Raw genomic sequence first — 14618 nt, 5'->3', positions numbered from 1 at the left:
TTGATTTTAAAAATTTTTAATAATACAAATATTATATAAGTAATATGATCTATGTAGTAGACTAATAACATTAAAATATTTTTAATACTTAAAATAATATTAAAAATTTTAAATTATGATATTTAATTTTATATTTGTATTTATAATAAAGATTTTAAATAAACCTTTGGGTTAAAAAATTTTAAAATTAATACAATGTCTTCCTATTAATAATATTAAAATTATTTTTTATAATATTCAAAATAAGTTAAATTTTAATTTATTTATTGTAATATTATGTTTCTATTTATTATTAAAATTACTTCAATATGATAAAATATGCATAATAAATTTTAAAAAATAAAAATATTTTCTTGCTTGTCAACAAATATTTTTGTTTTCCACGAAAACCAAAATAAAATTATGTCAATATCAATTCTTTAACAGAACAACCTCACCTTTCTAATGTTTAATACTACTATTTCCATGCCCAAAAATTGTAAAATTTTTAATTAGTCCTGTTACTGGGCTTCAGGCAGTTGTTACGCCACTGAAGGCAATTTGATATTAAAATATTTTTTTAATGAAAAATTCTTTAAATTAAAAAAGAAACAATTGATTTAAGCACCATCAATTATGTCATGGTAGTAATTAAATAAGATAAAGGTTGGATACCGATTGGGATACCTGTTCTTTTCAAAAAGCACGCGTCTTGGACTTTTCTCTAAATGAACGCGTACCCTTTTTTTGAGTTAAAAAATGAGCAATAATGTCATATTTGTGGAATTTAGCCACTTACACAATTTCTTGGCATTTTCCTTTCAAATTCTTCCATGGTGTTTAATCTTTCAGCTATACCTCTGAGTGCTACGGAGAGAAGGAGATATGCTGGAATTCCACCTCCGACTGTTTTGTGAGAGGTTGAAAAGGGTGTTAGCAGGTGAAGAAGGCACGTTAACTTTGCCAGATTCAACAAATTTAACTCCACGTTTTCAAAACCTTCTTACGGAGTCCGAAATTATTGCTACTACTCTGCTGGGAAACTATGAAGCTGACATGGCTCGGCATTTGTTTCAACTCCTTAGAGAAGAATTAGATGACTCCAAAATATCATTGCCTTTTTTGCAACTGTTGGACTTAGAAGAAAGCGATGAAGAAGACGTTGAAACAGCAGATATTTTTGAAATTCTGGAGGACATCAATGACTTTGTCCATGAATCTGAGGAAGCCATTGACACATTCTTCATCAAAATCATGCAGCAGCAAAACAGTGAAAACGAAAGTGAAAGCAGTACTGATATGGCTCTTCTTGTTGGACTCCACACTAAAATCATTGATATTAGAAATCGGATGCAACAACTTCCACCCGGCGACAATGGTTTTGATATCAGTGAAAAAAGGAACGAAATCATACGCCTATTGAGTGAGGGACAACCTCGGCTCGATATCAGTGAATTTGAAAGGGGCAGAGAGAAGTTTTTTGATCTATTGATTGAGGGACCATCTGGGCTTTCAGTGGTTGCAATTCTCGACAGCAGTGGCTTCGATAAGACTGCTTTTGCTGCAGATACTTACAATAATAACCGTGTCAAGTTCTATTTTGACTGTCATGCTTGGGTAAGGGTTTCTATAGCCTACGATAAAGTATGGATATTGGATGACATAATCAAGTCTGTGATGCCTCCATCTCGGGTTAGTGTAATTATCGGTGAACATTATCAATTGAAGAAATCTGTTCTTCGAGATTACCTAACCAACAAGAAGTACTTTATTGTGCTTGATGACGTCTTCGATTACAGTGAGATATGGAGTGATCTCGAAGAAGTTCTCCCTGATAATGAGAATGGAAGCAGAGTATTGATATTGGTCACTGAACCAGAACTCCTTACGTCGCTGAAAATGGAAAACGGAGAGAAGATTCGGCTTGATTCGGTGCTCATTGGAGGACCATTGATCAGATTAAAGCTTGAAGCCTGGCAATTTTTCGTCCTACACTATGGAAGTATGCCATTAGGAAATTATCTTCAAGGCGAAGCGATTCCGACAGTATGGAGACAAACTTTCTCTGTGATGGAGTTACCTTTTCACTTGAAAGTCTGCTGCATCTATTTGTGTGTCTTCCCTCCAAGTATTGAGATATCCACGAGGCAATTATATCAGTTATGGGTAGCTGAAGGTTTCATACCATACAACAGTGAGGAGACGGCCGAACATTACTTGAAAGAACTAATCCATCGCGGCTTCATTCAAGTGAGTAAGAGAAGCGCCGGAGGCACGATTAAAGCGTGTTATGTTCCAAGTATTGTATATTATTCATTGTTATTGGTGGCAGAGAAGACGGGATTTGTCTGGATGCTTGACATGGAAGATGAACCACCGGAAAATGTTAAACGGTACATCATTTTGGGTAATCAGATTGACTTCTTTTCTTTGAAACATTCTAACATGGGTTCTGCAGAAACTTCTTTTCTGAATCACAGTTCAAAAAGCAATCATCTTAATTCGAAAGATTGCGAGAATTTTTTTAAAAGGTTCAAATACCTTCGGGTATTGAACATGGGTTCTGCAGTCCTGGACCAATATCCACCCGGATTAGAAAATTCATTCCTTTTGAAGTATTTGAAATTGAATATCCCTTCGCCCAAATGCCTTCCTTCACTGCTATGCACCCTTTTAAACCTTGAAACACTAGAAATGCCATCTAGCTACATAGATCAGTCACCAGAGGATATTTGGATGATGCAAAAACTCATGCATCTAAACTTTGGTTCTATCACTCTGCCCGCACCTCCAAAAAATTATTCTAGCTCTCTGAAAAATCTCATTTTCATATCAGCTTTAAACCCTAGTAGTTGTACTCCTGATATATTGGGCAGACTACCTAGTGTTCAGACTCTTCGGATATCTGGAGATTTGAGTTACTATCAATCTGGGGTTTCCAAAAGCCTTTGCGAACTCCACAAACTTGAATGCTTGAAGCTGGTGAATGAGAGCAAGCCCTCACGGATGGTCCTGTCTGAATACCAATTTCCCCCAAGTCTGATCCAACTGAGCTTATCAAATACTGAGCTAATGGAGGATCCCATGCCAATTCTGGAAAATCTTCCACTCCTTCGAGTGCTGAAACTGAAGCAGAACTCGTATTTAGGAAGAAAGCTTGCTTGTGTTGGCTTGAGTAGCTTTCCCGAACTTAAGGTTTTGCACCTGAAATCAATGTATTGGCTAGATGAGTGGACGATGGGGGCTGGAGCAATGCCGAAACTTGAAAGCTTAATTGTCAACCCATGTGCTTACTTGAGAAAGCTTCCAGAAGAGCTGTGGTGCATAGAGAGCTTGCGCAAATTGGACTTACACTGGCCCCAGACACAGTTGAGACAAACACTACGGACTTTCAAGAATATAGAGTGGCGGTATGACATCCAGTTATATCCTTACGGAATCTGATGGATTGAATTGGGTGAGTTTTAATCTTATCTGATAACTCATACTTTTATATACATTTTCTTTTTGCCCACTTTGTCAGTAGATTTATGTTTATCGTAAAACCTTCAAGGAGGTCATAAAAGTGCCAAACTAATTGAGGCCGCAGCTTGACTGGCAAAACAGAGTGGGATAGCCACAGATTGCTGCAGAGAAACAAAGAAAGATCTTTTTATATCTATCTAATAAGAACTGTCAAAGCAGATTTTCATTTATTATTCTTATTTTCACTTATGTAGGCAAAATTGGAGAGGGAAACATCGCTAGCCAGACTTTCAGTTTCAATTTTAATTCAGCATTGATTCATGAGACATGGCATTGTTTTATTTAGCAGATTTCGAGGATTTGCTATAAACATGCCATGGTTGCAATGTTGTCTACAAACTTGAACTTTTGCACTCCTTTTGCTATTTTGAATTTGCTGGTATGTATGTGTGTATTCTGTTTTAATCAATGTTTTATGCTTAGAAGTACTCCATTTAAACCCCCGACATGCAGGTATGGTTTGGCTAGCTTTGACGTGTGTGGTTTGCTAGTCAAAGAAATATCAATCTTCTAGGAAAAGTTCCTCATGCGTGTACATTTCTGGCTTCATTTTAGCTGCTGATTGCACCTTCAATTTCGTTCTTAGAATATTCTTTCTCATTAAAATGATGCATGTACTGATGTTTTGAATCATATCAGAGAATCGTTTGTATTTATTGAGAGTCAACGTACATACACTTTGTAGTATAGCCCAGAGATCTGCGATCTACTCCCACCAATATTTGGAGAGATATCTAATGCCATCCAAATTCATAAAAATGAGCCTCATTAAAAGCCTAGTGGCGATATGAGTTTTTTTCCTCAAGAAATGTTTCTGTAAATTGCTTAAATATTGGTGGGGATGCATAATTGTAACCCAGTTGATTAATTTCTAATACAACTGATGTAGCAGGATTTTGGGTCATTCGGGAACAAGCATGTAGGAAAAAATTCATCTAGAAAATTAGTGCAATCATTATCTATTTTCTCCTCCTCCATCATTATCCAATCTCGGCCGTAACCCACGCCCGAAGAAATGGTTCGGACCTATGAAGAGACATGCGCCAAAGGACTCAACATTAGGTCTTTCTCTATTTTCTCATGAGCTTCCAATTTTACTGTTAGTGATTCGAAATCAGCATTTCAATCCCACACAGAAGCTAAGCAAGCTTAGAAAATTGATAGCTTCCCCCCCCCCCCCCCCCCCCCCCCAAAAAAAAGAAAAAAGAAAAAAACCCCCCAATTGAAGATGGAAGTATTAGGTTCAGAAGTATAGAGAATGTTTGTGTGACGTGGGGATGGTAGATGGTTAATGTTAGTTCATTTATGAGGTGTGATTAATAGTTGAAGTTCTCTAATTATCCCTAAGTAGATTTTATCAGACTTTCCCAAATACAAAACAGATTGTTAAATAATGGTTTGGCTTCCTTTTTTATTAATTTGGTTCCTGGATTATGTTTCATGGCATCCTGTGCTCAGTGTAGCCTTATCTGTTTCAATCTTTTCTGTATTGTTATTTCCTTTTTTTTTTTGGTTGGTGGGGGGGGGGGGTGTTGGGGGGATCAATTGTTAGTGTCATGTTTTGCCATTGATGGTATAAGAATATTTGCCTATAATGTAAATTATGCACAATAGGAACATGTCTATTTATGACGTTTTGGACACTTTCTCATTCTCGATAGCTATCCTCAATTTGAAACTGGTGGTTTGCCATTGTGTTGTTGGAGCAATGTAATAGATGCAGCTGTCACTGATAAGTTCGATGGTTACTGCACATGTGTAATTTGTCTTTCATGTTTTTTCACTTTTTTCCCCCAAGGTTTAAGCCTTTTTTCTCTATCTTTAATTGTTTATTCATATGTATTCTGGTGTTGGCTTCCAATGTTTTGCTCAGATGCATTGTGTTTGACAGTAACGAAATATGATCATTGGTTACTGCACATGTGTAATTTGTCTTTCATGTTTTTTGATCGGCATGGATTTCTGTAATGTTAGGAATGATTTTAAGGAAGAAAATGGTGGAAAAAATGGTTGTGGGACGAATTTGGTTTCCTCTGTTTTTGTGACAAACAGAGCAACGAAACTTGAAGAAACTTGAGCGCATTCATGGCTCTGATACCATGTAGAAACTTGTTTTTATTTCTTGAATAAAACATTATACATTGAGCGTTATTTATAGATGCAGAAGCTATATTTTTTCAAAGATTACATATGTGAATACGGAAGGAAATGTGTCGATCCGTTCAGCGCGGATCGTGTCTTTGACAAGTGCAGATCATCCCTTTGACAAGTGCGGATTCTGCCTTTGAAAACTTCCTTCAATGCCGTTTTATTTGACATTCTCAACAAACAACACCATCCAGACTTTCAGTTTCAATTTTAATTCAGCATTGATTCATGAGACAGGGCATTGTTTTATTTAGCAGATTTTGAGGATTTGCTATAAACATGCTATGGTTGCAATGTTGTCTACAAACTTGAACTTTGCACTCCTTTTGCTATTTTGAATATGCTGGTATGTATGTGTGTCTGTATGTATATATTCTATTTTAGTCAATGTTTTTTTGCTTAGAAGTACTCCATTTAAGCCCCGGACTTGCAGGTATGGTTTGGATAGCTTTGGACTTGTATGGTTTGGATAGTGGCTGTGCCACGAATATAATTTAGAAAACTTTCGATAAGACAACAAGTACCAAATTTTTGAGACTTCACTGAAATATTTTCATTCAATCAATTTACAACCATCTTCCATATGTTTTCACATTTTAAAATGTTGAATGATAATCTCATTATCAACACCACAAAAAATATATCATTTTTTATGAATATAATTAGGTTATCATTTATAATAGAGCATCTTGAGCAGTTAACTTGGAAAAATTAAGCAAACTATTGTCTGATTTTTAAGATATTTTTAAGTGATTTTATCAACTAGAAATTCATCACCTAGTTAATAAGAAAATGACACGACATTGGTCAATGAAACATAACATTGGGATTTAAGTTGGTACTCAATTTTTGGAATCTCTAATATTATTGAATATGATTTAATGATCAAATTCAAATCTTGAACCAATGGACATAAATGAAAGAATATCATAAAAGATGCTAAGATGCACATGGATACTGGTATTAAGGATTATGTTTAGGCTATTTATACATCTAAACAATAATCGTCACTATTTTCTCTCACTATGTTTTCCAAAATTAATTTTTGGCAAAAATCATCATATTTGTGCATTAAATCAATTTTAAAAAAAAATTCTTTCATTGAGAAAATATTTGTCATGGTAAGATAAAGCATGGGTAGCTGTTGCATACATGTTTTTTTTAAAAGGCAAGAATTTCCTCTAAATGTTAAATCATGTTTTTTGATAATACTAAGTAATAATATTATCACCATAAATATAGATGATACTATGTGACATGACCAACTGATCAAAGAACGATTTTATTGTTAAATGACTTCTTAAATGATTATTTATTGATAACGTTTTTTTATGTTATAACTTATTATAAGATTTATCATACTTGTGTAATAAATTATAAAATGATTAATTTTTCTAATTTATGATTCTTTATAATGATTAATATATAATTTATATTATTAGTAATCTTATGCATGAGTTTTTTTTTTTTACTGAGTTAACAATTCACCCCTCATCTCCAACATTATGTAGATTGATTTTAGAGATGTGGGCTTTTTAGTTTAGAGAAGATGTTTTGTTCATGCATGTATGGTTTGGCTGAATTTGCAGTACGTATAGTCGAAATTTGCCACGAGTGAGTTGTGCATCAATGTGATTGTGATCAAGTGACACTCTTCTTTAATAGCCCCTTCAGCACTTCAGCTACGTTCTCATATCCTTTATTTATTTTTCAGCCACAATTACTTCACTCAGATTGGATCAATAATGCCTCAGCGAATTCATTAACAGCAAGACCGTATAAACTGTAAGGTAAAGAAATTTATATGAGCACGTTGCAACGGAGAAACAGAGAAAGGTTCCTCTATTTTCTCAAAGAAGAGCCTTCGCTATCTTACATTCAACTGTAGATGCAACCTTTGGAGTTCGTTACATAAATAATTGGAGTTGGTCCAGATAAGATCGCAAATGGTCAAAATTAATGGCTGATAGAAAGAGTAGACAATGACCAGAAATGAACATGACTCAATGGGTCCATTTCAAAAAGCAATTGATCAATTTCCATCGACTTTTTTTTTTTTTTTATAAGAATTTCCATCAACTTGTTTGATAGTGTAGATGTGGGATGGAGACTTATGAGAATAGCAGGAGCTGCAGACACCAAAAGGATTTAAAGGAATCTCTTTTGAAAAGCATCCAAAATGAATAAAGTTTTTGAATTACAAATAAAAACAAAATTGAATAGTTCTTGATTTTCACTTTTTTCACAAAGGTAAAGAATGTTAAATTAACGTTTTCGGATTCTCTCAAAAGTGAAATAAATTATCAGAAAAAAAGATTTTTACATCTTTAAAATTTGAAAAAAATTAACATTCATATCCTGAAATTTTTAAAAAATAATACTAAAATCTTTTGTACCTTTGAATACACTAATTAAAAATTTGACTTTAAAACGTTTTAATCAATACGAATATAATATAAATAATATATTTGATGTAGTAGATTAATAATATTAAAGTATTTTTAATATTTAAATACTATTAAAAATTTTAAATTATAATATTTTTTAATTTTATATTTGTATTTATTATAAAGATTTTAAATGAATTTTTGTATTAAAAAGATTTTACAATTAAAAAATGTTTTCCTATTAATAATATTAAAATTATCTTTTTGTAATATTCAATAATTCAAAGTAATTTTAATTTATTTATTAAAATATTATGTTTCCATATATTATTAAAATTACTTTAATATGATAAAATATGTATAGCAGATTGTAAAGTATAAAAAATATTTTCTTGCTTGTCAACAAAATATTTTTTTTCCCAAAAACTAAAATAAAATTTTGTCGACATCAATTCTTCGACATAAAAACCTTTGCTTTCTGATGTTTAATACTACGCTTTCCAGGCCTGAAAATTCTAAAATTTTTAATGAGTCCTCTAACTGGGCTTGTGAGGGTAACAACATTGAAGGCATTTTGATATTAATTATTTTTTAAAGCAAAATTCTTTAAATTAAAAAAAAAATTGATTTAAGCACCATCAATTATGTGAGTAGTTACCTTTATGAAAAAAAAATGGTTCTCATCCACTTTTTCCAGTGGATGCAGCCACTGGAGTTTTTTTTTTTTTTTTTTTTTTGATGAGCAAAGTAAAGCTTTTCAATTGATGAACTTAGCAAGAGTACACCTGATATGTTCTGGAAAGTTTTCCAGCCAAAAGACTTGACTTTCAAAACCTAGAGCTATCTTTGCAATAGAATGAGCAATAGAGTTACAGCTTCTAGGGACATATGACAGCGAGGACACATTCTGATTTTCCAGATTTGCTTGGATTTCTGCAATTTTCCACTCAATTTCAGTCTTGCTGATCTTTTTCTTTAAGGATAGATCCACCACTTCCTTTGAATCCGACTCAATAATTATTGGGAAAACAGCTGCTTGTTGGGCACTCTGAATACCAAACAGAACAGCTTCAACCTCCATACACGCCACATCTCCCCTATATGGAGCTCCTTGGACTGCTGCAGCAACAACCTTACCCACAGAGTTTCTAATGACTACCCCCAATGTTGTGATGTGAACGAAATCTGTTTGTGAAAACGTCAGCTGATGCTGCGTTTTGGAAAGTCAAACTCGTATCTCCTGGAACGACATGTATGAAGGTCGTTTTGGTTAAGTGATGCACGAGAGTTTCACGTGCATGGATAAGTTGCGTTCTTGGTTCGTTAGAATCAGTTAACTCACATGACTGTCACGTGGGTTTCTGGGTTGGTTGCTGATTCGTTAACAAGCTGTTATATACAGCTGATTCTGGCAACTGAGAAAAAAGAAGAGAGAGCTATTGTGAGTTGAGAAGATTAATAACAAAAGGCTTCTTGAGAGACTCTGTAACAAGCTTGATGAACTCTCTGTAACTCCTTTAAACAATCAATACAATTGGGTTCTGTTTCTCCCGTGGATGTAAGCTAGACTGAAGCTAGCTGAACCACGTTAATTCTTGTCCTTTTCTTTAATTCTTTCAGTTCTAATAATCTGTGTGTATTCTACTGGATTGATTCTTGGTACATCTTGTTTGTTTGGGTGTGATCTTGGGAAGTGTTTTGAGTTGATTGGGATAGTTAGTCACTCTTAAACACTACACCCAACCCTGCCTTTTGGTTTGAAACATTAATTGCAGCATCAACGTTGACTTTATAACACCCCTTTGGAGGATTTGCCCATTCTAGTTGACTGATTCTGCTATGGCCTGGAGAATTTTGTTCATTTGGAACTTTTATTCGCCTGTATGATTCCACCATAGCAATTGCTCTGGCCACTGAAGTTTTTGGATCTTCTTCCTTTCCTTCAAACACCAAACGATTCCTAGAGTACCAAATGGCCCAGCACACCGCAACAACAAGCTCCAGCTCATTCTTTTTTCTCTTCACAGCTAAATCCTGCAGCACACTCAACATGTCTTGCCGAGCTAATTGCTTTACATCCTCATAAAATTCAGTCAACTTCCAAACCCTTTTAGCTGCCCTGCACTCTATTAAAGCATGGAAGACATCCTCTCCTCTGCAATTACATCTTTGGCAAAAATAATCCTTCACCACCCTCCTCCTCCATAGATTTCCAACTGTAGGGAGAAGATTTTGAGCAGCCCTCCAAATAAAAATCTTGACTTTTCCTAGAAGATCCGTAGCCCATATCACCTCCCACCTTGACTTGGTAACATCTGAACAACTTGGATAATTTTGGAATTTTTGCTTAACAGCCAATTGATACCCACTCTTCACCGAGTAAATTCTGTGCTTATCATATTTCCAAATGAGAAGATCCTGCTGGGGAGTTTTTGGGAGAGGGGTTCTTGTGATCCTCTTTGCAACATCCATTGGAAAATGTTGGAAAACCATATCTTCTTTCCATTGGTGACTTTCATCAATAAGGTCAACAACTACAGTTTCAGGAGGTAGATTTGAATATGGAACCAAACTGTGAAGCTTATGGTTTTTTATCCAATTGCTACTGGAAATTAAAACCTGACTCCCACAGCCGATTCTCCATCTTAGGCCGTTATGGAGCACTTGCCTACCCCATAATATACTTCTCCAAACAAAAGAGGGGTGTGAACCCAATTTCGCATCCATAAAACCAGTATGCTTAAAATATTTTGCTTTCAGAATCTTTGCCATTAAAGAGTCAGGGTGCTGCAGAATTCTCCACCCCTGCTTAGCAATTAAGGCTTGGTTAAAACTAGAGAAATCTCTAAAACCCAATCCCCCCCTTATCTTGGCGTGGCACAACCGTTCCCACCTTGTCCAGTGAATGCTTCTTTTTGTTTCAGAGGAACCCCACCAGAAACGAGCAATAGCCTTCTCAATGTCATCACAAAAGCTATGAGGGATCTTAAAAACACTCATTGCATAGACTGGCACAGCCTGAGCAACAGTTTTAATCAACACTTCTTTGCCCCCACTGGAAAAAAATTTGCTTTCCCAACTAGATAACTTGGTCAAAAGTCTCAGCTTTATATCATTAATTGCAGCCACTGGAGTTACGTCAATAATTGGAGTAGTCCAGACAAGAGCACTAATGCTCAAAATAAATAGCTTACAGAAAAAAATTGAAAATGACAAGTAATTGACGTTCTTTTATCATATTTCTCATTGGATTCCCTAAAAGACAAGTAATTGACGTTCTTTTATCATATTTTTATAAATTTAATTGACGTTCTTTTATCGATCTCTTATAGGACACCTACATTCTTAAATTTTGAAAAGAGTGCTGCTAAACAGCTAAAAAGACAAGAGAAACGGCAGCACATTTTAATTTTAAAAATTAAAATATTAATAAAAAAAATAGAATCCTTTATCATCACTCCATCTAACAAACCTCTCTCTCACTGTCTCGGTCGAGCAAGACCAGTGACACTGACGACACGAACGCCGATGATGAGATGGTCATTGCCTGTGTGAGTGAGAGAGAGATCGTGAAATAGTGAGAGACAATGAGAGAGAAGGCAGATTGTAAAGTATAAAAAATATTTTCTTGCTTGTCAACAAAATATTTTTTTTCCCAAAAACTAAAATAAAATTTTGTCGACATCAATTCTTCGACATAAAAACCTTTGCTTTCTGATGTTTAATACTACGCTTTCCAGGCCTGAAAATTCTAAAATTTTTAATGAGTCCTCTAACTGGGCTTGTGAGGGTAACAACATTGAAGGCATTTTGATATTAATTATTTTTTAAAGCAAAATTCTTTAAATTAAAAAAAAAATTGATTTAAGCACCATCAATTATGTGAGTAGTTACCTTTATGAAAAAAAAATGGTTCTCATCCACTTTTTCCAGTGGATGCAGCCACTGGAGTTTTTTTTTTTTTTTTTTTTTGATGAGCAAAGTAAAGCTTTTCAATTGATGAACTTAGCAAGAGTACACCTGATATGTTCTGGAAAGTTTTCCAGCCAAAAGACTTGACTTTCAAAACCTAGAGCTATCTTTGCAATAGAATGAGCAATAGAGTTACAGCTTCTAGGGACATATGACAGCGAGGACACATTCTGATTTTCCAGATTTGCTTGGATTTCTGCAATTTTCCACTCAATTTCAGTCTTGCTGATCTTTTTCTTTAAGGATAGATCCACCACTTCCTTTGAATCCGACTCAATAATTATTGGGAAAACAGCTGCTTGTTGGGCACTCTGAATACCAAACAGAACAGCTTCAACCTCCATACACGCCACATCTCCCCTATATGGAGCTCTTTGGACTGCTGCAGCAACAACCTTACCCACAGAGTTTCTAATGACTACCCCCAATGTTGTGATGTGAAGCAAATCTGTTTGTGAAAACGTCAGCTGATGCTGCGTTTTGGAAAGTCAAACTCGTATCTCCTGGAACGACATGTATGAAGGTCGTTTTGGTTAAGTGATGCACGAGAGTTTCACGTGCATGGATAAGTTGCGTTCTTGGTTCGTTAGAATCAGTTAACTCACATGACTGTCACGTGGGTTTCTGGGTTGGTTGCTGATTCGTTAACAAGCTGTTATATACAGCTGATTCTGGCAACTGAGAAAAAAGAAGAGAGAGCTATTGTGAGTTGAGAAGATTAATAACAAAAGGCTTCTTGAGAGACTCTGTAACAAGCTTGATGAACTCTCTGTAACTCCTTTAAACAATCAATACAATTGGGTTCTGTTTCTCCCGTGGATGTAAGCTAGACTGAAGCTAGCTGAACCACGTTAATTCTTGTCCTTTTCTTTAATTCTTTCAGTTCTAATAATCTGTGTGTATTCTACTGGATTGATTCTTGGTACATCTTGTTTGTTTGGGTGTGATCTTGGGAAGTGTTTTGAGTTGATTGGGATAGTTAGTCACTCTTAAACACTACAATTGGTATCAGAGCTTGGATTACAAATCAGACACAAGTATGGTTGGTTCAAAGATCGATCTAGAGAAGTTTACAGGGAAGAATGACTTCAACATGTGGAAGGTTAAAATGGAGGCATTACTGATCACTCAAGGGCTAGGTGATGCCTTAGAACCTATCATCAAGAAAGAAGGATTAGAAGCCTCCACATCTTCATCATCACTAACACCACAACAAGCTGCTGAGATTGACAAAAAGGCAAGGAGTACCATAATCTTGAGTCTTGGAGACTCGGTGATCAGGGAAGTTGCAAGAGAAAGAACAGTGGCTGATCTGTGGGCAAAGCTTGAAAGGGTGTATATGACTAAATCATTAGCCAACAGACTTTACATCAAGAAAAGAATGTTCACACTAAAGATGGCTGAAGGGTCATCTCTCGAAGACCACATTGATGAATTCAATCAGGTCTGTGATACATTGGAAATAATTGATGAAGGTTTAGATGATGAAGGTAAAGCATTGCTTCTGGTTAGTTCACTTCCATCCTCATATTCAAACTTTGTGGATGCACTCATGTATGGGAGACAGACTTTATCATTGGATGAAGTTAAGGCTGCCCTGAATACTAGAGGGCTGCAAGAAAAGTCAGGGAATATGAACTCTGGAGAAGTATTGGCAGTAAAAGCAAGAACTGATAAGTATGATGGAAAGAAAAAGAAGCAAGGGAACAACAAACAAAAGACTAAAGGCAAGAAATGTTTTCAGTGCCAGAAAGAAGGGCATTTCAAGAGAGATTGCCCAGAACTCAAGAACAAGAAAAGGGAACAAAATGGAGCTGCTGCTACTGCTGAGGAAGAGGGGTATGAGTCAGCAGGAGTATGTGTGGCTACAGAGCATGTGCAAAAAGGTACCTGGATTCTAGACTCAGGTTGTACATTTCATATGTGCCCCTTTAAAGATTACCTATTAAACTATCATGAAACTGATGGAGGAAAAGTTATGATGGGTAACAATGCTGTTTGTAAAATTGCGGGGATAGGAAATATAAACCTAAAATTGCATGATGGAACAATAAGAGAATTAAGGGAAGTTAGGTATGTTCCTGAACTTAAAAGGAACTTAATATCTCTAGGTATGCTTGACCAAATGGGGCTTAGCATTAAGCTTGAATCTGGTGAGCTGAGAATTTCAAATGAAGATGGGATAGTTATGAAAGGTTACAAGAGAAATGGGGTTTATGTTTTGAATGGGGAAGCTATAACTGGTGTGTCAGGAGTGTTAATCAGTTCAAGCTGTGATAACACTCTGCTGTGGCACCTTAGATTAGGACATATGAGCTTGAGAGGTCTGAAAGAATTACAGAAGCAAGGGGTTCTAGGCAGCAGTCAAATCTCAGAACTGAATTTTTGTGAAGACTGTGTACTAGGCAAAGCTACAAGAAGTAGCTTTGGAAAATCAGTTCATTCAACAAAAGGCATCCTTGAATACATACACTCAGATTTATGGGGACCAGCACAGACAATGTCACTAGGTGGCAACACCTATTTCTTGTCTTTAATAGATGATTATTCAAGGAGAGTATGGGTTTATGTCTTAAAGCACAAGGATCAGGTATTTGGAAAATTCAG

General features: G+C 35.4%; 1 protein-coding gene across 2 annotated transcripts; it reads left to right on the top strand.

The window, feature by feature from the left end:
• Positions 1-691: 691 nt before the first annotated feature.
• Positions 692-3943, top strand: LOC112098269 (disease resistance protein RPP8-like). 2 transcript variants are annotated; one of them, XM_024184128.1, is made up of 2 exons: positions 692-3436; positions 3699-3943. In XM_024184128.1, exon 1 carries the CDS (start codon positions 865-867, stop codon positions 3421-3423), a length of 2559 nt encoding a protein of 852 aa, XP_024039896.1. In that variant the 5' UTR covers positions 692-864; the 3' UTR covers positions 3424-3436; positions 3699-3943. The 2 variants fall into 2 exon arrangements, with proteins under 2 accessions (XP_024039896.1, XP_024039897.1); XM_024184129.1 differs by having other exon boundaries at positions 3533-3943.
• Positions 3944-14618: the final 10675 nt, after the last annotated feature.

This window comes from Citrus clementina, unplaced genomic scaffold (assembly GCF_000493195.1).
Source record: "Citrus clementina cultivar Clemenules unplaced genomic scaffold, Citrus_clementina_v1.0 scaffold_5, whole genome shotgun sequence".
NCBI lineage: Eukaryota > Viridiplantae > Streptophyta > Magnoliopsida > Sapindales > Rutaceae > Citrus > Citrus x clementina.
This window is presented reverse-complemented; position numbering and strand designations above follow the sequence as displayed.